The sequence below is a fragment of the Leptodactylus fuscus genome, chromosome 7 (assembly GCF_031893055.1).
Source record: "Leptodactylus fuscus isolate aLepFus1 chromosome 7, aLepFus1.hap2, whole genome shotgun sequence".
NCBI classification, from domain to species: Eukaryota; Metazoa; Chordata; class Amphibia; order Anura; family Leptodactylidae; genus Leptodactylus; species Leptodactylus fuscus.
The window spans coordinates 128,655,046-128,677,454 of NC_134271.1; the positions used below are offsets into that span (position 1 = coordinate 128,655,046).

The 22,409-nt window shown below is 44.6% G+C and overlaps 1 protein-coding gene across 8 annotated transcripts in view; it reads right to left on the bottom strand.

Annotated features, from left to right (window-relative positions):
• The window catches only part of MTA1 (metastasis associated 1), a 229,858-nt gene that overhangs the window by 201,919 nt on the left and 5,530 nt on the right, over positions 1-22,409 (bottom strand). For all 8 annotated transcript variants that reach the window (XR_012717264.1, XM_075283056.1, XM_075283057.1 and 5 more), the window contains exons 2-4: positions 9,952-10,019; positions 6,726-6,819; positions 2,116-2,242 (exon numbers count right to left, since the gene is read on the bottom strand). Coding sequence is in view for 7 of the 8 variants with exons in the window: in XM_075283056.1 (XP_075139157.1) it covers positions 2,116-2,242; positions 6,726-6,819; positions 9,952-10,019 (289 nt within the window). In the remaining variant the exon portion in view is untranslated. The remainder of the gene's footprint in view (positions 1-2,115; positions 2,243-6,725; positions 6,820-9,951; positions 10,020-22,409) is intronic.

Sequence of the window (22,409 nt, forward strand, 5' to 3'; positions counted from 1 at the left end):
GCTGGTTCTTCTCCTACCTTTAGAAGTCTTCTCCTTGCAGCGTCTTCCGGCCCTTCAATCACTCTGCCAGGCATTGGGCCTGGGCAGAGCCGACTGCGCATGTCCACACTACAAGCGGACATGCGCAGTCGGCTCTGCCCAGGCCCGATGCCTGGCAGAGTGAATTCAGAGCCGGAAGAGGCCACAGGGACGCTGCACGGAGAAGACTGCTCAGAGGATCCAGCCCGACCCTCACTCCTGGACTTGGGAAGTATAATTTGATCGAACGTTACCTACCCCTGAAACGATCATTTTCCCCCTATAGACTCTAATAGGGTTCGATATTCGATTCGAGTAGTCGAATATTGAGGGGCTACTCGAAGCGAATCTCGAACATTTTACTGTTCGCTCATCTCTATTAGTCACCCATATACCTGGGGTGGTCATGTGACCGCGCCAGGGACCTTTTCTGATCTGGTGACAATCCGTTTCCCCATTTCCAGAAACTGATCGTCACTACTACTCCCCTAGTGTGTTTTCTAGCTACATCACAGAACAGATATTTTTGTATTAATAATAAGAAAAAAATTAGTAACAATTACTAATATTTAGAAACTATTCAATTATATATAAACATTTTAAAATATTTATTATTTTATTATTCTTATTAACAATAACAACAACAATGGATGTATCAATCTGTTGAATCGGTGTGAAATTGTTCTGACAACTTTTGATTTTCTAGCAGTATCCGTGTCATTATTACATTTTGTAATAGTCTTTATTAACAAATTTTGTATCCTTTCTGTGAAATCCTGCACTTTTTCACCCCTTCCCTTGCTTGTGTTTCTGCCTCTCACTGAATGTTACTGTATATGGAGTAGGGGGCTGTGTAATATACAGAGAAAGCGAGTGTAGGGAAAGGTCAGTTTAAACAGATATTGTACATACATTATAAAACATACAAACGTGCTCCTGGTGTCATATGAAAGAGGAGTGTGCATGACTACATAAATTACTTCCAGAGATATCAATGGTTGACTACACAGCCAGGTTTAGGATGATATTTATATGCAGCTGTATAATACATAGGATTAAAAAATTCCAATCCCAACAGTGTTTTCAACCAGTGATATCTCTGGAAATAGCATTGTAACCCTTGGGGTCATATGAAAGAAGAGACTCTCCTTATTCATATAACACCAAAAGCAAGCTTGTAGGTTTTATAAAAACAGGTTTTATGACCCTCCCCTCACTTTCTCTACATGGGACACTTCTTAGGGCCTTTTTCAACTCTGTGGTTGCTTCAGCCATCTTTTTCGGTGTGGCCTGCTGGGGGAGCAGGATATCAACCAGGGACAGAAATAGACTTGACAGGCTGATCAGAAGGGCCAGCTCTGTCCTGGGGAGCCCCCCGGACCCAGTACAGGTGGTGGGTGACAGAAGGATACTGTCTGTGGTGACCTCCATGCGGAAGAATAAATCCCACCCCATGTATGGGACATTGAGGGGACTTGGCAGCACTGTAAGTGACCGTTTGATTCACCCCAAGTGTGAGAAGGAGCTATCGCAAGTCCTTCCTTCCAACCACGACCAGGCTGTATAATCTACATCAGACCAAGTGAAGCTCTCTCCGCACAGATAACTAAATGATCCTGAAGTCTTCCTTCTTCCGTTCCTTAGCTGCTATGGACTCCTAGTATATCTTCTCTACTCAGCTTATGTGTGTCTAATTCCGTAATATATTACTGTGTATTATCCTGTATCTGTATTACTATGCTGCTGTTACATACAGAAATTTCCCCACTGTGGGACTATTAAAGGATTATCTTATCTTATATTACACAACCCCTTACTCCATGCACAGTAACATTCAGTGAGAGGCAGGAACAGCTCTCAACACAGAAACAAGGGAAAGAGTGAAAAATGCAGGATTTCACACAAAGGAGGTAAAATTTGTTGATAAAAGTATATTACATGATTTAATAAGGATACAAATCCTGCCAGAAAATAAAAAAATCATCCAGAAGTTTAGTTACGCTTTATGAGATCCTGTAGCTATTCCCCAAGTGTCAGGTAGGAATGTCCAATTCCTTTAATCCCTATGTTAAAGGGTAAATTCAGTCTTATACTCACCTTATGTGTGTAGCTGGTAAGGACTCGAGCTGTCTCGATAGAAACAGCTCTCTGTGTCTTAACTGGTGCTTTAATTTTTCAGGTAAATCCACCATTTCAGGATTCTCCATTTCCTCTTCCATTTCTCCTAATAAATAAAATATAACAATGAATTTTTTATTAAAATTTCGGATTCAGAATTTAACAGGAAGACTCCTGTGGATATCTGCAGAGTCGCACGTACTTTCAGGAACGGCGGATGACGGCAATAACATTTATTTTTGTTGTGCAAACTGAAAATGTCAAATACAACGCGTGGCTGTTTTATGTCATATACATCAAGACATCAGAACAAGAAAGAGCTCAAGACCTATCCCGAGTCTGTCACCGAGGCAGGCTGACTGTCAAGATTATTTTCTGACTCGCTTAAAAGAAACCCTGAAAATATAATTTGTTATAGGCATTGCCACCTCTTGCATAACATTAAAACCCTGTTTCGTGCTACCGAAACAGCTCAGACCCATTGAGACGTGGACTTCATTATGTCACCAAGACCATAGCAGGTGATTCTCCAAGCCCTATAAGTTGTGAGGGGCGGCCTTCATGGATAGGACTTGTTTCTCCAGCACATCCCACAAATTCTTAAGTGATTTGGAGGTCAAGTCAATGCTTTGTCATGTTCTTCAAACCATTCCCCTACAATTCTTTACTTCTGATAGATCACTGCCATTAGAGGGCACTTGGTCTGTATAATGTTTAGGTAGGTGGAAGGTTTCAATGACCCAAAAATTCTCCCATCAGAACACTGTCCAGAGCAGGGGTAGGGAACGTACGGCTCTCCAGCTGTTGCAAAACTACAACTCCCAGCATGCATACTGGCTCTGCTGTTCTTGCAACTCCCATGGAAGTGAATGGAGCATGTTGGGAGTTGTAGTTTCACAGCAGCTGGAGGGACGAAGGTTCCCTACCCCTGGTCCAGAGGGTCCAAAACACACACCCAGTCATCCACATGAAAACCAATGATCCTGACAGTCTAGCTGGGCTGTGAGGAACGTTCCTCCTGACAGTACTGTCCATAGCGCTGTACTGTCAGAGACGGTAAGGAACGCCCCCTCTGACACTACAGCGCTATGGACGAGTACTGTCAGGAGGGGAAGGGGAGGGGGGTGTTCCTCGCCGCTTATCATCATCGCTGGGCGGTAAGGAACGCCCCCTCTGTCAGTACAGTGCTATGGACAAGTAGTGTTGGGGGAGTGATGCTCACAGCCCAGTTAGACTGTCAGGAACGCCCTTCTGACAGTGAAGAGATATCGATAACACCACCAATATCTCTTGCCCCGTGGCACATAATTGGAAAGTCAACACTGTGCAGAACTAGATTCACTGAAGGGAGAAATATCCCAAAAAAAGTACCATAGATAAATATAAAATTTAATGAACATATGGATTTCTCTTGTTTTATTGGATAACTATGTTTCAGTCCTAGTTTTGTTAACTTTTTTGGTTTTCTTTTTCTTTGGATTATCACTTACCTACATAGGTGTCCACCCACTCTTCGTATTTTTGTTTTTCTAAGCGATCATTATGATGTTTTCCCTATAGTTACTCTTATTGACATCTGGATATTTGTTATTCGGGTTTTCGTTCGTGTGGAGTATGCATCACACGAATATATGTATATTTGTTGGTCCTTTCCGTTCTGGGATACATTGTTTACTGCTTAAGTGTTTCATATTGATAGCATACATTACCTTGCTTATTTAACCCTTGCTGTATTAAGTGGTCAGTATACGTTTTGAGCCCCTGATTATATGCTTCACCAAAACTTGTATTGGTTGTGTGATACCCCCGAGGTATAAAGCGATCTAGCATAGATGGCTGTATCACTTTCGTCAATATGAGCTTACTTACCGATGCTTCTGTATGAAGGTTTCGCGCATGCATATGCCGCTATATAGTATATAAACTCCGCGATTATTAGCTGGCTTACCTATGGTCTTGTTGACTAAGTTTTCGCGCATGCGTGTGATGTCATCTGTCGTAATAAGATATAGGTGTAATTTTTATACTAACACATGGTGAGAGTATTATGGGAATAGTTATACTCTCATATGCAGATGAAATAATGATATCTGCTTAAGGTGAGGATAATGGACACAATGTAAATATCGGTTAAGTGAGTTGTTTGTCTAGCTGCCGTGCAATATCGGAAGGAAGGTATTAGGCTGGACGTAGCCATTCATGGGGAAGGGGTGTGCCACATTAACATACTGAGGAACTGGTGTGTTGGCATATACTGTGCCGGATTGGCTCAGCATGGTATTGGGGGGCGTGGTTACTGATTTAAAAAGACCGGCAGTATCAGGGCACTTCACCACTGTTTGAGGAGCGGTCCTGCCGGCGGTCAGTGCATCGTACCGCCAGACGTTTATATTATCATGTGGCTCTGCGCCACTTGTCTGCAACATCATTCTAACTGTATACCCCTGATGAGTCTCGTATGAGACGAAACGCGTAGGGCTAAAAACGCAGCAGTTATATGTATGTCTGGGAGCTATGGACTGAATCCTCTAGACCCGGTGGTGTAGTTTTTCCGCTATCCCTCCCTGTTGGTGTGGCGTTAGGCCAGTATCCTCAGGGAGGAAGTGGATACTCCCACACTTTGTAATATTGGGTCTTTGAGGCTGACAATTTATTATTCAGTTCCAATATACTCCGGACATATTTTGTTTATAGGGAGATAGGATTCTTGAACAAAGGGCTGAATAGGTGTATCTCGCTCTGATTGGTCCTACCCCCCTAGGGTTGTGGCACAAAAGTCGGTGCACACCCATTGAATATCTGGCGATACAACTGCCTGTTGTGCCGGAATTCTGTTTTTACCTTTTTTTGTTATTTTTTTTTTTAATCTGGAAATAATAAAGGTGAAATTTTATATTTATCTATGGTACTTTTTTTGGGATATTTCTCCCTTTAGTGAATCTTGTGAGATATATTAGTACTCTATATTGAGAAGTCAGTGAATTACTGTGCAGAACTAAGTGCACTGTCGGCTTTCCAACGGTGTATAAAACTGCATGTGTCCGAAGACATAAAAGACACAAAGACTTCGGCACTAGCTTTACAGATGCTCCAAAAGTCACGAGCATGCAGCTAATATGAATGCCCCATGCTCAATTAAAAACAACAACAACAAAATTGTATAGAGAAAAAAATAAAATAATGACCACCAGTTACATTTTTATACACAACAGATCAACCTAATACTCATCATATCTTCCAAGACAGAATGAAACAGCAGGGGAAGGAAAGCGATTTGCAGAAGGAATAATGCAGCACTAGCACGGGACCAAAAGCCGCATAAACACATCTAAGTCGTCTGCTTCTATAGATATAAGGTGATGGACTATACGCTAGTTGCCACATCACATGTGTCTTTGTGGAGCGATGTACATCCAGTTATCTCCTAGGAAGCAGATAAGGGCCTCACTGTCAATTTTGTGACCTACAACCTAGAAGACAGCCACGCACGCAAACCGTTCTACCAACGCTTTAAGCCATCCTGTGTGATGTGCCGCGATAACAGATCCATTCACTACAGAAGAAATACTATATGAAAAAACACAATCTAAAAGCAAGAAACACCACGTGGGTATGCTGGACCCAACAATGACTAAGGAAACGGACAAACCGTCAACCCAAATGGAAGCTTGTGCTCAACCAATATAAATGATACAGCCAGCCAAATAGAGGGAAAGAAAAAAAAATATAACATATATTATTTTTAAAAAATGTATTTATATTTATATTATACACACCCGGTCAAGTTTACACTGAAAAAAATGATCTAAATAAACTTTCCATGCCAATACTGTACAGAAAATAAAATATGGTATAACTTATACTGCAACACAAATTGGTACTTGCAAAATCCCATGAGATATTGCAGAAAAATACGTAGGGCCATGCAAAAGTACATGATAATCCTCACAAGTATGTCGTGAATATACGATGTGGATTGTGTGTAGACCTTTCTATGGCAAATACAGTCTTAAGCCCAAAGAACATGACTGTAGTTTGTTGTACAGGCTGTAATTGCAGATCACATACAACACCTATTCATTTCTATGGCCCCATACACACATCCAAAGTTTCTATGATGCGTTTCTGGACCATAGAAGAAAGCCGGAACAAATATTAAGTAGATCCTATACCTCTATACTGCACATGACGCCAATTTTACACAACAGGATTCAAGATTATCCAGATCATATAAAAATCTGGATCATATAGTAATGGGAGCCGCAGAACAAGTCACATCCAGACTTAGACTACTGAGGAACTATAACTGATTTGCCCTTCCTCAGGCTTTTAAGAGCTGGATGTGAAGTGAAAGCAACAGCGTGTGGATATGGCCGATCCTTCAGGAAATTGCGGCCACCGTTGTCTTCTACGAGCGTGCTGCCTGTCCACCCAATATAGCATACTATTAGGCATCTGAGGTTTAAGGTACAAAACCTTTGTATAGGTCAGCCACTCATCTTCAAAATATGCTGGGTGCCCGCTTATCACCCCCAAACCAGCTGACACAGAAGAGTCCAGAATATAGGTAGGAGGGAGGCCGTACTTACGTGCATGCTTGTCTGCTAAAGAAATAAGGGTGCTGGATATATCTCTCCTCCTATAGAAACACACAACCTTGGCTTCAACATTTCCGTTTGCAGTCTGTTAGAAGAAAAAATATTCAGATGGTTTATATATGAATAATTTCTATTTGCCTATATATATATATATATATATATATATATATATATATATATATTATTAGTATCAGCGTGTTGGGGGCCCAACATCCTGGATCCCAGCCGAACAGCTGTTCTCAACATCTACTGTAAAGAGAACAGAGTAGAAAACAGACAGCGCTGTCCTCCGTGAAGTGGCCGCACTGAGATACTGCAACTCCTATACAAGTGAATGGAGATAGGCTGCAGTAACCTTGCATGGCCACTATATACAGAACACCACCATCTCCTTTGAACCTTGTTCTCTGTATAGCGGCTGCCTGCTGACAACAGCTAATCAGAAAGGGTCCAGGAATTAGGACTCCCGCACATAGGATATGGATGAACTACCCTAAGAATAGGTCATCAACAATATTTTCCTGGAAAACCTCTTTAAGGTTTCAATCATAATAGAGTAGCCTTATTGTTATGCAAACAAAATTAATAACCTCAGATTGCCATTCCCTCTGAAACTCTGCCGAATCCACCCCAATAGAGAAAACAGACTGAAGGTCACAGAGATGATATATTACAACTCGGAAAAGAAGTCTACGGAGAGGAGAGGGGAAGGAGTAAGCAGAAGCAGAGTTCCCGAGGAGAGACACAGGCACAGACAGAATCTCCTGGAGATTAAGGGCTAGTTCACACGTGGGCAAAGGGGAGGTTTTTGACAGCGGAATTCGCTTCAAAAACCTCTCCTTTAACATGGTGGTCTATGTAGACCACTAGCTTTTTTTTTCCTCCTAGCGTTTTCCGCCTGAAGAAGCGACATGACCTTTCTTCAGGCGGAAAACGCCTGAAGAATTGCATAGAAGTGAATGGGAGGCGAAAACCGCGTGGTAAAAAACCGCGCGGTTTTTTGCACACAAAACCGCGCGTTTTTTTGCAAAAAACCGCGCGGTTTTCGCCTGCAGTTTCTATAGCACATATAGGAAAAAAAAACCCTAGCGAAAACCGCTAGCAAAAACCGCGTCAAAAACCTCGTCAAAAACCGCGTGGAATGCAAAAAACAGCGTCAAAAAAACTCCTCGAGGTTTTTTACCTCGCACAAATAAGCTAGGCGGTTTTCACGTGTGAACTGACCCTAAAGGGGCTCTATTGTTCAAAAAAAAACGTATTGTGAGCTAATCCTATGCCTTAATAGGTTATTCAATTGCTGCCCCCAGTTCTTCCAAAGACCCCCTTTCCCCGTTTTTATTTAAAAAAAAATAAAAAATATAATAATAATAATAATAATAATAATAACAATAAGTAAAACCAATATGCTAATGAGGCTCACCAAACACCCTGTGCGTTTCCTAGGGCCAGTGAGCACCCCCTGCGTCGTACCTCAGTAACACTCCTCCATGGCTTGTGCTCCGTTATGCCCTCCTCCTGCACAGTTGCTGTAACCGCCTCCATCCTTTGTTGTCTCGCTCCTGTGCTTCAAATCCCATGCATGCGTAGCAGCGCTCTGTTCTTCGTGCTACTGCGCATGCCTGAGCGCCATTTTGGTGTAGCTCATTATAGAACAGCAAACTGAGCAGTATGCTGAGCTCTATAGGTAGCTACAAGAAAATGATGCTCCGGCATGCACAGTAGCGCTAAGAACGGAGCGTTACTGCGCACGCACGGGATATGAAGCGCAGGAGCGAGACAACAGGGAACGGAGGCGGTTACAGCAACTGTGGAGGAGGAGGGTATTACAGAGAATAAGCCATGGAGGGGCATGAAAGAGGTATGACGCAGGGGGTGCTCGATGGCCCTGGGGAACGCCTAGGGTGAGGATCATTAGCATATTGGTTTTACCGACTTTTAATAAAAACAGGGGGTCTTTGGAAGAACTGTGGGCAGCACCTGAATAGCGTTTTTAAAGGATATTCAGGCATAGGATTAGCTCAAAATACGTTTTTTGAATGATAGAGCCCCTTTAATAGAAAGTTTCTCTCTCACTCCAAGTGCTCTCTCATCAATAGAGGTTAGTATTTCTTTATAATGTCCTATATGATCCTACTCGTGATTCCAAGTAAGAGAAAGTTACTGAGAAGATTGTAGTCCATCTGTATGCCAAGTATAGGAGACCGCAAAGAAGCTAGCATCCATCCATTAGAGGAAGGAGGGGGGGGGGGGGACTGCTTAAATGCAGAATACAAGCCATAAAATGGACAGAAATGTTATGCACATACTAGAACTGTACTATCGATTTATGCAAATTTCTTAAAAGATTACTTAGATTTTAAAGTTTCTATCTAGAGTTAAGTGACCCAGTTACCAGGACAGGACACCGACAGTGGTAAGTGTACCGTACAGACGACCACACAGTACTAATCTCACATTTGTTCCCATTAAATGGGCGTCTGACGTATTGAACAGAGGCAATATCTTAACAGCGACCTTTGAGATACATTAATACACAGTAGGCACCGCCAAGCAACTGTGTCTTAAAGGAACGCACTGACTCACAGACTGCTTGAACAGGATGTTTCACATTTGCAATGAATCATATAGTTCTTATGTACATTGAAGCAGACACAAAAGGCGGCAGTGCTTTCAACTCCATTATTACCATCTGATAAAACATTTCCATTTGGTTTGGGGAGATTCATCAAAGGAATAGGATTCATGGTATGGCTCCCCAACAGCTATTCCTTCCGTACCCCCAATGCACATGCATGCTCAGCTCAGTCATGCAGGTGTTATTTCACATTAGCGATGGCTCTCCCTTCTTCAGGTCCACTGGGGGACCCAGACAATAGAGAGGCGGAATGCTAAACCATCAGTTGCACACCAAGCACGGCGAACCCTCTTGACTATAATGGGGCTCATTGGGACTGAAAGCGCCAGAGATAAAAAAGTCCTCCAATTAGGACTTTTTCCTTCCTCCAACTTTTGGCGGGCTCTGCCACAGAATTTCCAACAGAGACCCTCACACAGATGTGAACCCAGCCTAACAATCCTCCTAGGAAGTCATTTAATTATAGAGAAAAATTTCTAAAAACCTGATTTCCCAAGTATAGAAAAATAGCACCTAGAATTTGGGCTTTTTTTTTTATAAAATTGCAACAAAAGGAATATTTCTGGCTTCAGAATTACATACCTTGTTCAGTTCTTCTATTCTTCTTATCAGGTACGGGTTGCTTGAAGAGTTTTCAAAGTAAACATAATCTGAAAGTGATGATAAAAGGTATATGAAATCCAGGGGACATTGTAATAGTAACATTCATACCGGTATAACTGAATCTATATACGTCAGAATACCCTCATCTTCCTCTACCCCTCCAACCACGTTTGCTACTACGATACCACCAGTCAGGTGTACATTGGGGGACACAAGTCAAGTTATTTGCCCGGACAGTTAAACGTGCATGTTCCATGTACATGGTCGCCCATTCAATAAACTAAAAAGTCCCTGTCTTCACCATCCTCAGTAAAAAGGAATTTGTGGCAAGGAAATTCAGTAGTAGTTGCCAACAGAGGACTGGAGCATGCCCATTTGTATTAACAGCTTTGGATGGCGGATTTTGGTCCTGAATCTGATGCGGGAAGCCGCGTCAAAATATGGCCAAAATCTGTAACTTCCGACAGTCGCGGCACTCCGGTCCGGCGTAGGCCCAAATAAATGGGCCTAGTCCAGAGCAGGCTGCCACTACAGCTGAATCAGCCGCGGAATCCGCCTGGAGAAAGGGCAGCTCGCATGTTGCCGCTCACAGAAAAAAAGCGCTAGCGGTCTACATAGACCTCTATTGTGAGAGGGCGGATTAGGATGTGGATTCCGCGCCAAAATCCGCCTCCTCCTGCCCTGTGTGAATGGGGCCTAAAGGAGAGGGCCAGCAGAATATTCCCCTCTCACCATGAACTCAGCCAATCTGACCATGCCTGTGTATGTGAGTCTAGAGGCGTCGTTTTTGGCCATCTGAGCTAACAGCTATCTAAAGCACATGGCCAGCTTCAGTCATTCTGTTATTGAAGACCTGGGCCTGTATTCATACATTTAGTCATCTTTGAGTAGATGCATTTATAGAGTAAAGTGTGTGTACTTGGAGTGATGTATCAAGACCACCCGATCACTCATACACAGTTCTGAGTGTCCATGTACCCTGAATGCATAAGGTGGAGGAAACAGGGGCCAGACACTGTGGAAGGAACTTACCTGCCAAAGAATAAAAAGATGGCGGGCTAGTTCCACTAACATGTTCAGCCAACTAATACGTATAGGGAGATAGAGACTAGAGCAGGGGTAGGGAACCTTGGCTCTCCAGCTGCTGTGAAACTACAACTCCCAACATGCTCCATTCACTTCTATGGGAGTTCCAAGAACAGCAGAGCAAGTATGCATGCTGGGAGTTGTAGTTTTGCAACAGCTGGAAAGCCAAGGTTCCCTACCCCTGGACGAGATGGAAGTTCTTCACATCTAGTTTTGTATATTATATAGTAGCGGGATGTAGAATGAATGACGACTAGTGGAAATATAAGAGCTGGATACCATCAAGACCATCACCAGAAGTGTCAAAAATGGTAGAATCCATGAAATAGATGCAGCAATAGTTCAAGAAAATACCAAACATAAAAAGAAGGATCCCAAGTAATATTTTTTTTAAAAAATTAATCCTACGTTTGCACCATATTTGTATAGATACAATTCATTTTCCTGCTAATAATCGTTATAACATCTGGTGTTTACAGCTCCGATGCAGACCTGTGCCTTTGTGTATGAACATAGACCGACTGTGATAAGACAGATCTATTCAATCCAGGTATCAAGTATAGCATGTATGTACAGTATATGGCTCCAAGATATTCATCCCAAAACTATATATCTTCTTGTGCTGGAAACAATATAATCTGTACACACTAGAAGATATAGAATAGATACAGACACACAACTGGGACCAACAAAAACACGTTTTGCAGTAATGGCTTCTTCCAAGGTCTCTCTTATATTGGTCTATATTCACACATACATGTTGAGCATGCTCCTCTAGCCATAAAGGCGAGTTGTGAGGAAGGACAAGCTCTCTCCTTCCTCATTGCTTACATGTAGTAATATCCAACTCCCTCCGCTTGCTACACAGGGTAACCTACTGCTGATAACAGACACCAATGCACAGCCTGTAAACTCTTCTGCAAGGAGAGACGGAGCAGTCAATGACATCACCCCGCTCCATGCATTCAGTAGTGGTGCCCATTACATAAATACTGGCCCAGCATGCATGTCCTAATGATGGAGGCCTCAGCAACCTTCTAGTCCGGACATGGTGCCAAGGTCCACGATAAGTCCTATGAATGGTGCGCTGTTGACCCTAGAGCCCAGTCCAGTGAGGCAATGCTAGCCCAAAGATAAATGGCAGCAGCATGTACAATCCTGGAGGACCAAAGACAGTTGTAGCCCCTCTCCCCTTCTGGAGTCTGATCAATGACTAACATTACAACAGCTGCCATAGGTTTCTAGTGGCATATAATAAGTGCCTGGCTGCACGTTTATAACATGGCCCGGTAAGTGACAGGCAGCTTCTACGGAGACGTACGCTTGCGAAGACTCACAGCGCGAAATGTGATGTGTCAGACAGCCTACATAACCACTGCCGGAACGACAGCTGCCAGGGAGCCGCATGCACAGGGACCCCGCGCCAATGTACTTTTACAGGGAGGAAAGCAGAGGTTTCATAGACTTGAGTCGAAAGTAAGAGCCCTTGCCATTTGTAGAGACATCAGGTACCTGAGGTTTCTCTGCCATGGCTTACAGAAAGGTTCAGGCGTGTCAGGATCTCACAGGAAAATCTGTCAATTCAAGGCACAGAAAGAACCAAGACAGGGGTCTACTGTGCTAGGGTACCCAAATACCTGTGTATACACATAAAGCCCGATACTGAGATACAGAAGCCTCTAATGTACCACATAACCTCTGTCACAAGTCATAACACAGATCATATACACAGTCCAGTCATATTAATGTGACCAGCGCCTACTTTTGACGTCAACGTTAAATAACCAATGGCAGAAGGCGCGTGTCATCAGCCATCTAGGTGCACTCATCATTGTGGAAGGCACAATGGATCTACACAAGTATGCATCTATCCTTGCGGACCATGTTCACCCCTACATGTGAATTGTTTTTCCTCAGGATGATGGCATCTACCAGCAGGACAATGCGACGTGTTATAAAGCTCGCAGTGTACGTGCGTGGTTCGAGCACCACCAGGATGAGTTTACCGTACTCCCTTGGCCAGCAAATTTCCCAGACTTGAACCCAATCGAGAATTTGTGGGACCACCTAGATCGGGTTGTTCACGCCATGGACGCTCAACCTAGCGCAGTTGGCCACGGCACTGGAGTCGGCATGACTCAACAGTCCAGTGACATCATCACAACATCCCCTCTCTTCCTGCACGTCTCGCAGCGGTCCGCTCTGCCAAAGGTGGCTATTCTGGATTTTGACAGGGGGTCACATTAATGTCACTGGACTGTGTATAATCCATTATACAACCAATATTGAAATTCTAAGGTACACTATACACACAGAAGTTTCCAACACAACCAAGTAAACTTCAGACATGTCCCAAAGTGTCAGGTGACTCTGCTGCAAATAATACGCAGGACTTACGGACCCATCACACGGCATAAGCGCGCCGCTCATTTAGACACGTATACACGTGTCCGAGCGCGGCGCTTCAAAACAGAGTCCATTGATTTCAATGGGCTCTGTTTTGAAGCGCCATGCTTGGACACGTGTATACGTGTCTAAATGGGCGGCGCGCTTACGATGTGAAGGGGCCCTTAGAAGGCGCCTAAATCTAATATTCTGCAAGCAAGTCCAATGATCCGAGTTCACATTCTGCCATGACACACTGAGCAAAGGTCGTGTACTGTAGGTAATCTAAGGAGGATAAAACATACAACATTTTTCAGGATTAGAGCTCCCCTGTATAGACATTAGACATATGACCCAGAGGGCAGCATAACAGCAAGTGACATGTCTTCTGAGGATCAGTTTCAGGGTGAATGGGAAAAAAATCGAGTGAACCGAGTGACTATGAACAAGGCCCGGTTTCGGGGCTGGACGAACCATGGCCAAGGATCATTCTGTTGAACAGAAGGTGCTCAGTAAAGCAAACTATGAGCAAATCCAACACTGGTGTCCAGCTAATGTGTCTGTCCTGCCTTAGCACAGATGGGCTATAACAATAGGCAACCAGTTTGTGCACCATCACTGTGTAAGGAAAACAGAGAGACAAGTCTCCAGTGGCCAAAAAAACTAAAATTGTATCACTGAGCAGTGGAAGAACATGGCCTGGTCAGAGGAATCCAGATTTATGCTGCGCCATGCTGATGGGAAGGTCAGAATTTGGCACAAGCAGAAGAAATCGATGACCTCTTCCTAACAGGCGTCAACACATCAATTTTTTTCCCCAAACGTTAGGTCTGAAAAACTAAATGGTTGTGTGCATGAGGCCTTAGTCTTTTGATAACTGTAGAGGACATGATGAACCGCTGCGGTTCTGAAAGCCAAAGGAGGTCCAACCCACTACCAAAGTGGCATACAACCCAATATACTGACCACCCACTGACTCTCTGGATACTATACTAAGATTAAGCCATGTGCGTGCATACTCGGAGCAGCAGGAGGTGATACACCCATCAAGTTCAGGAAAATCTTTCCTTAGGGCATTTCACACAGTGAAATTTGGTGCGGATTCCACACCCAGAACTCGCCTCCTATTGTCTTCAATAGGAGGCAAAGATGGCAGGAGAACCCACAAAGTAAATGAGCCTCCTGCTCGATCATGTCATGGAGCCCGGCTGGGCCAAACCAGCAGCAGAAAGCCACAATGGAACGCCGATGTCCTGCGTTGGCATCCGGTCATAGCTAGACCACAGGCATATATACGGTGGCAGAAAACAAAGAGGACTTCCTCTTCATTTTCTGCCACGTGAACATACCCTTAGGCTGAGGCCCAACTTTGGGAAAACGCAACTTTTTTGTGGTAAAGCCAGGAGCGGATTGAGCAGAAGGGATAAGTATAAGAACTTACGTCATATTTATTTCCCATTCCTTTTGCAGCCATTCTTGGTTTGGGTTAAAAAATCTGCACCAAGAGAAAGTTGCGTTCTGGAAAGGTTTCTGTCTTCAGACAATAAATATACTGCTCTTTATGTAGCACTAAAAGGGACGTGGTCAGAGGATAATAAAATGGGACCCCTATTCTCTGACTATGACTAACAGGCCATGTCATACTTCTGCAGTGCCAAGACAAAGGGGAGCAGAAAGTTACCACTATAAGTAAGGTTTTAAAACGAACACTTATCAGTCTTAGGAACAGAAACCTTGGGACCCCCATTGTTATATCAGTGGGGTACGACCACTGGGACTCCCACCAATCTGTAGACAGCGAAGTACAACACACCGACAATCTCCATTACTCCCACTGTAATAAGAGGCAGCGCAGATATATCCCGGTCACCAAGTGTCACACCTCCATTCAGCTCGTCCGTAGTCAAGCACCCCCCATTCTCTGGATAGGTGGAGATCTCAGCAGTCAGAGCCCCAATTATCAGATATTTCATCTTTACCCTATGGCTAGAGGATACATATTCTTCATGGCATAACCCCTTTATTGGAATACTCATTTTAATGGTGGGTTTTTGCATGTAATCTCTGTATAATGGGTTTGAAAGCTGACCGCCGGGTTTCCTCCTCCTGTCCAGTTCTGTGGGGCAGAAGACGAAAAGCGGCTGGATTGGCTAAACCGGAGATCGGGCGCAGATGTGAACCCGCCCTCGGCTGCACTAACCCCAGGAGGTTTGCTACAATATAGACATCCAGGTTACTTTAAGCAATGCTTCATAAATTATGGCAATGCAGAAACCAGAAAAAGGGACTTTAAAACTTCCCCTAAAAATAAGTCCCCCTAACTTTGAGTTTCCACCGACCACAGAGTTGTTTAGTACAGGAGGTGACAGCAGGGATAAGGTATCCGACACCGCCTATCAAACATGGCCTGGCTGCACAATCTAGGAAGGCTGCAACAGGAACCAAGTGGATTCCAGGGACCCCAAAAAGAAGAATTAGGCAAGCAGTTGGTTATGGTTTTCCTTACAGGGAGTCTGTCAGCAGGAAAATGGCTATCAGACTAATAAGAGTGCTTAGTAAGGATACTTCTACACTTTCCAAAGATATGTATCTTATTCTACATTGCAGCTCCATTTCCATGAAAATCTGTGTTATATTCTTATGTAAATGAACTAAAAAGGGCTTTAGGGCGTTTCTTCTCCTGCTGGGACTTCGCTCTCTGCTCTAAATAATCGCTACCAACTACTTCCCAGCTCCCCTCCTCCCCATTGCTTGAGAGACATGACCCACTTTGTGACACTCTCTCGCAGTTAGGAACGTTTTTATCTAGAGTAGACAATGAAGTCCCAGAAGGAGAAGAAACTCCCCTGAAGACCTTTTAAGCTCATTTAGATAAAACAAACTCCAATTCCATAAACATGGAGCTGCAATGCATAATAAAGGCATCTTCCTCACCCCTGAAACTACTAAAATGCTCGGCCAGGCCCTCATAATCTCCCGCCTAGACTACTGCAACACCCTTCTCCATGGACTCCCAGCGAACACCCTCACCCCCCTCCAGTCCACCCTAAACTGCGCTGCTCGCTTAATCCACCTCACCCCCCGATCTTCATCGGCTGCTCCCCTCTGCCAGTCCCTCCACTGGCTACCTATAGCCCAGCGAATTGAGTTCAAGATACTAACGCTAACATACAAAGCCATCCACAACCTGTCCCCTCCATATATCTCTGACCTAATCTCCCGCTACCTGCCCACACGTAACCTCAGATCCTCCAATGACCTCCTACTCTGCTCTGCCCTCATCCGCTCCTCACACAACCGTCTCCAAGATTTCTCTCGTGCATCCCCCCATACTCTGGAACTCCTTACCAAGACACATAAGACTGACCCCCACAATCACAGGCTGCAAGAAGGCCCTGAAGACTCACCTATTCAGGAAGGCCTACAACCTCCAATAACACTATCACTGCACCGCCATCTGTACAGTCTCCCCCTCTCCTTCTGTCTCTACCCCCTTCCCTCATAGATTGTAAGCCCTCGCGGGCAGGGCCCTCTACCCCACTGTGCCAGTCGGGCATTGTTAGTATTATATCTACCTGTATATTTTATGTATTGTACGTAACCCCCAAATGTAAAGCACCATGGAATTAATCTAATAATGTACAGCACCATGGAATTAATCTAATAATGTACAGCACCATGGAATTAATGTAATAATGTACAGCACCATGGAATTAATGGTGCTATATAAAACAACAACAACAACAACAATAAATGTAGAAGTCTCTCTAGCAGGTACTGTCAGATACAGATTTTCCAGCTAACAGACTGACTTTAAGGCTTTATTCAGTGGGCCACGATGCAACCATACAATACAGCCACACACTAGAGGCGTTAAAGGGGTTGTCCCATCACAAGGATCCTATCTATACTGTTTGTTAATGTGAATGTAAGACTTTTCCTAAATACACTGCTTCAGCAAAACTGCTTTATTTGTCCACTATATTACTTTATTCTTTTTTTTTTTTTTTTTTTTTTTTACACATCCCTTGACTTATCTGGTCATAAGTCAAGTGATGTATCTGCTGCTCTGAGGGGGGAGGGAGGAGGGGCTAAGTGCATGGGAGCGAGCCTGGAGGGGGTAGTTTACCCTTTGGGGGGGAAGGGGCCGCCAATACAGACCCGGCATCCGCTGTAATAGAGAGGCGGATGCCGGGGACGGTTAGACGCCAGCACAGATGCCTGCAACAACGCTATGCTTCTACCCTGCATGAAGCCAGCAGGAGCGATGAAGGGGGGGGGGAGCGGAATAACAGCATCGCTTCTGCCGCTGCTGGCTTCATACAGGGCAGGAGCATAGCGATGTTGCAGGCATCTGTGCCGGCGTCTACACTCCCCGGCATCTGCCTCTCTATTACAGCGGATGCCGGGTCTGTATTCACATATGCAAAGCCGCTGGACCTGCGTGCACGCTCGTAGATGGTGAGACCAGTCTAGCCCTCACAATGCGAATACAGACCCGGCACCGCTGTAATAGAGAGAGGCGGATGCCGGGTCTGTATTGGCATTGTGAAGGCTAGACTGGTCTATGAGCGCGCACGCAGGGCCAGCGGCATAGAAGCAACGTCATCTCGCCGCTTGGCTTTGCATATGTAACCTCGCCCACCAATGACACAACAAAGCCGGAAGAAAAAAGAATTTACAGCAACGAAGACTGGTGAGTATGCGACGTGGGAATACCCCTTTAAGAAGATAAGAAGTCACAGACTAGAAATACAGAACTGAACATTTGCTGTTGCAAAACTTGATGCATATCATGGAAATTGTTGTAACATACATGACCCCAGAAAATAAAATACAATGTGCTTACAGATGTCCTGTTATCTGGGGTAACCTCTACTGATTTTTAGGTCTTTTTGCCAGTAGCTTCTGGTACTTGAATGCAGTCTCCTTATTACATATCCAAGACCATGTCTTGAGACACCAAATGATCATCTTATTAGACATGCCATCTAGTAGCACATTGGACTTTGTTTGCCCTCCAGATCCACAGCGATCTGTTCTGGCATACACACTATATGGAGAGATGCGTTGGGCCCCAGCTCTTAGTCATTGACTTCAGGTGTTTCATTCAGTCCCGGTGTATATAATCCGGCCCCTAACCTTGTAGTCACCTTTTATAAATATCAATGACGTAATGGCTGGTTAGAGCACACACAACAGTCCATAAACACATGGTTGGGTGAGTTTGGTGACTGGTGCACACACCGCCCTGACCTCAACCCCATCAAAAACCTTTAGGAAGAACTAGAATGGAGATTACAAGCCAGGCTGTCACAACATCAGCGTCTGACCTCACAAACGGGCAAAAGTTCCCACAGACATACTCCAAAACCCTATGGAAGGTGTTTTAGGTGTGGGGTGGGGGACAAATCCATATTAATGCCTTTGGATTAAGGAGTTTGACTTGGATGTAAGTATAATGTATATTGTAGAGGTCCCTAATACCTTTGTCCATATAGTGTATCATCCAAGTGCCAAGAAAATAGTCCCCATATGAGAGACGTAACGTCCTGAGCCCCGATGTGGAATCTATAACTGGGACACTTTCTTGTGACACTTACAATAGTGTTGAGGCAGCGGGACTTTGGGGCTCCCCCTATAGCTACACCCCACACCATTACCCTACCATCCCACAGTAATGACACCTGACACAGAAGGGGTTGTAGTTTCTTAAAGCTTACAACAACCAGGGCTGTGTATGAGACACAAGTATCTGACTCTTTTTCCCACACACCTTCCAAGATGGCTGGCTGGATCCTATAAATCATCTAGAGATCTATCCTATAATTATCTTAAAGAAGCAAGTAGTTATGGAAGCAGAGATACTCCGCAAGATAGAGACCAAGGTGGGGGCAAATCAATTTGTGCTAGTTGACTTAGATAGGTAAGACTCATTTTTTGGATAATCTAAATGTCGTCTGGGTCACTTAGACAGCAGGAGCTCAAACTGGTCATCTACTAACCCCATTATTTGTGGAGACACCTGGGCTATGAGTGTTCAGCCACTCTATTCTGCCATTTTCTTGACTGAGCACTGCCCATTATTCAGAAGGAATCAGGAGCCCTTTCCTGGAGGGGTACAATTTGTCTCAACACTGAACCCCCTTTCTCTGGATATTTCTCTCTATTCCCGGCATACTCAGCACCACAAGACGAGAGCCTACCACCGATGATCTAATTCTAAGTCCCCATTTACCCCTGTCCCACAGGCCCGATGCCTTGGGGTAACCATGGACTCCGACCTATCCTCACCCCCCGATCTTCTTCGGCTGCTCCCCTCTCTCAGTCCCTCCACTGGCTACCTATAGCCCAGCGAATTGAGTTCAAGCTACTAACGCTAACATACAAAGCCATCCACAACCTGTCCCCTCCATATATCTCTGACCTCATCTCCCGCTACCTGCCCACACGTAACCTCAGATCCTCCAACGATCTCCTGCTCCGCTCTCATCCGCTCCTCACACAACCGTCTCCAAGATTTCTCTCGTGCATCCCCCCATACTCTGGAACTCCTTACCAAGACACATAAGACTGACCCCCACAATCACAGGCTTCAAGAAGGCCCTGAAGACTCCCCTATTCAGGAAGGCCTACAACCCCCAATAACACTATCACCGCACTGCCATCTGTACAGTCTCCCCCTCTCCTTCTGTCTCTACCCCCCTTCCCTCATAGATTGTAAGCCCTCGCGGGCAGGGCCCTCTACCCCACTGTGCCAGTCGGGCATTGTTAGTATTATATCTACCTGTATATTTTATGTATTGTACGTAACCCCCAAATGTAAAGCACCATGGAATTAATCTAATAATGTACAGCACCATGGAATTAATCTAATAATGTACAGCACCATGGAATTAATGTAATAATGTACAGCACCATGGAATTAATGGTGCTATATAAAACAACAACAACAACAACAATAAATGTAGAAGTCTCTCTAGCAGGTACTGTCAGATACAGATTTTCCAGCTAACAGACTGACTTTAAGGCTTTATTCAGTGGGCCACGATGCAACCATACAATACAGCCACACACTAGAGGCGTTAAAGGGGTTGTCCCATCACAAGGATCCTATCTATACTGTTTGTTAATGTGAATGTAAGACTTTTCCTAAATACACTGCTTCAGCAAAACTGCTTTATTTGTCCACTATATTACTTTATTCTTTTTTTTTTTTTTTTTTTTTTTTTTTTACACATCCCTTGACTTATCTGGTCATAAGTCAAGTGATGTATCTGCTGCTCTGAGGGGGGAGGGAGGAGGGGCTAAGTGCATGGGAGCGAGCCTGGAGGGGGTAGTTTACCCTTTGGGGGGGAAGGGGCCGCCAATACAGACCCGGCATCCGCTGTAATAGAGAGGCGGATGCCGGGGACGGTTAGACGCCAGCACAGATGCCTGCAACAACGCTATGCTTCTACCCTGCATGAAGCCAGCAGGAGCGATGAAGGGGGGGGGGAGCGGAATAACAGCATCGCTTCTGCCGCTGCTGGCTTCATACAGGGCAGGAGCATAGCGATGTTGCAGGCATCTGTGCCGGCGTCTACACTCCCCGGCATCTGCCTCTCTATTACAGCGGATGCCGGGTCTGTATTCACATATGCAAAGCCGCTGGACCTGCGTGCACGCTCGTAGATGGTGAGACCAGTCTAGCCCTCACAATGCGAATACAGACCCGGCACCGCTGTAATAGAGAGAGGCGGATGCCGGGTCTGTATTGGCATTGTGAAGGCTAGACTGGTCTATGAGCGCGCACGCAGGGCCAGCGGCATAGAAGCAACGTCATCTCGCCGCTTGGCTTTGCATATGTAACCTCGCCCACCAATGACACAACAAAGCCGGAAGAAAAAAGAATTTACAGCAACGAAGACTGGTGAGTATGCGACGTGGGAATACCCCTTTAAGAAGATAAGAAGTCACAGACTAGAAATACAGAACTGAACATTTGCTGTTGCAAAACTTGATGCATATCATGGAAATTGTTGTAACATACATGACCCCAGAAAATAAAATACAATGTGCTTACAGATGTCCTGTTATCTGGGGTAACCTCTACTGATTTTTAGGTCTTTTTGCCAGTAGCTTCTGGTACTTGAATGCAGTCTCCTTATTACATATCCAAGACCATGTCTTGAGACACCAAATGATCATCTTATTAGACATGCCATCTAGTAGCACATTGGACTTTGTTTGCCCTCCAGATCCACAGCGATCTGTTCTGGCATACACACTATATGGAGAGATGCGTTGGGCCCCAGCTCTTAGTCATTGACTTCAGGTGTTTCATTCAGTCCCGGTGTATATAATCCGGCCCCTAACCTTGTAGTCACCTTTTATAAATATCAATGACGTAATGGCTGGTTAGAGCACACACAACAGTCCATAAACACATGGTTGGGTGAGTTTGGTGACTGGTGCACACACCGCCCTGACCTCAACCCCATCAAAAACCTTTAGGAAGAACTAGAATGGAGATTACAAGCCAGGCTGTCACAACATCAGCGTCTGACCTCACAAACGGGCAAAAGTTCCCACAGACATACTCCAAAACCCTATGGAAGGTGTTTTAGGTGTGGGGTGGGGGACAAATCCATATTAATGCCTTTGGATTAAGGAGTTTGACTTGGATGTAAGTATAATGTATATTGTAGAGGTCCCTAATACCTTTGTCCATATAGTGTATCATCCAAGTGCCAAGAAAATAGTCCCCATATGAGAGACGTAACGTCCTGAGCCCCGATGTGGAATCTATAACTGGGACACTTTCTTGTGACACTTACAATAGTGTTGAGGCAGCGGGACTTTGGGGCTCCCCCTATAGCTACACCCCACACCATTACCCTACCATCCCACAGTAATGACACCTGACACAGAAGGGGTTGTAGTTTCTTAAAGCTTACAACAACCAGGGCTGTGTATGAGACACA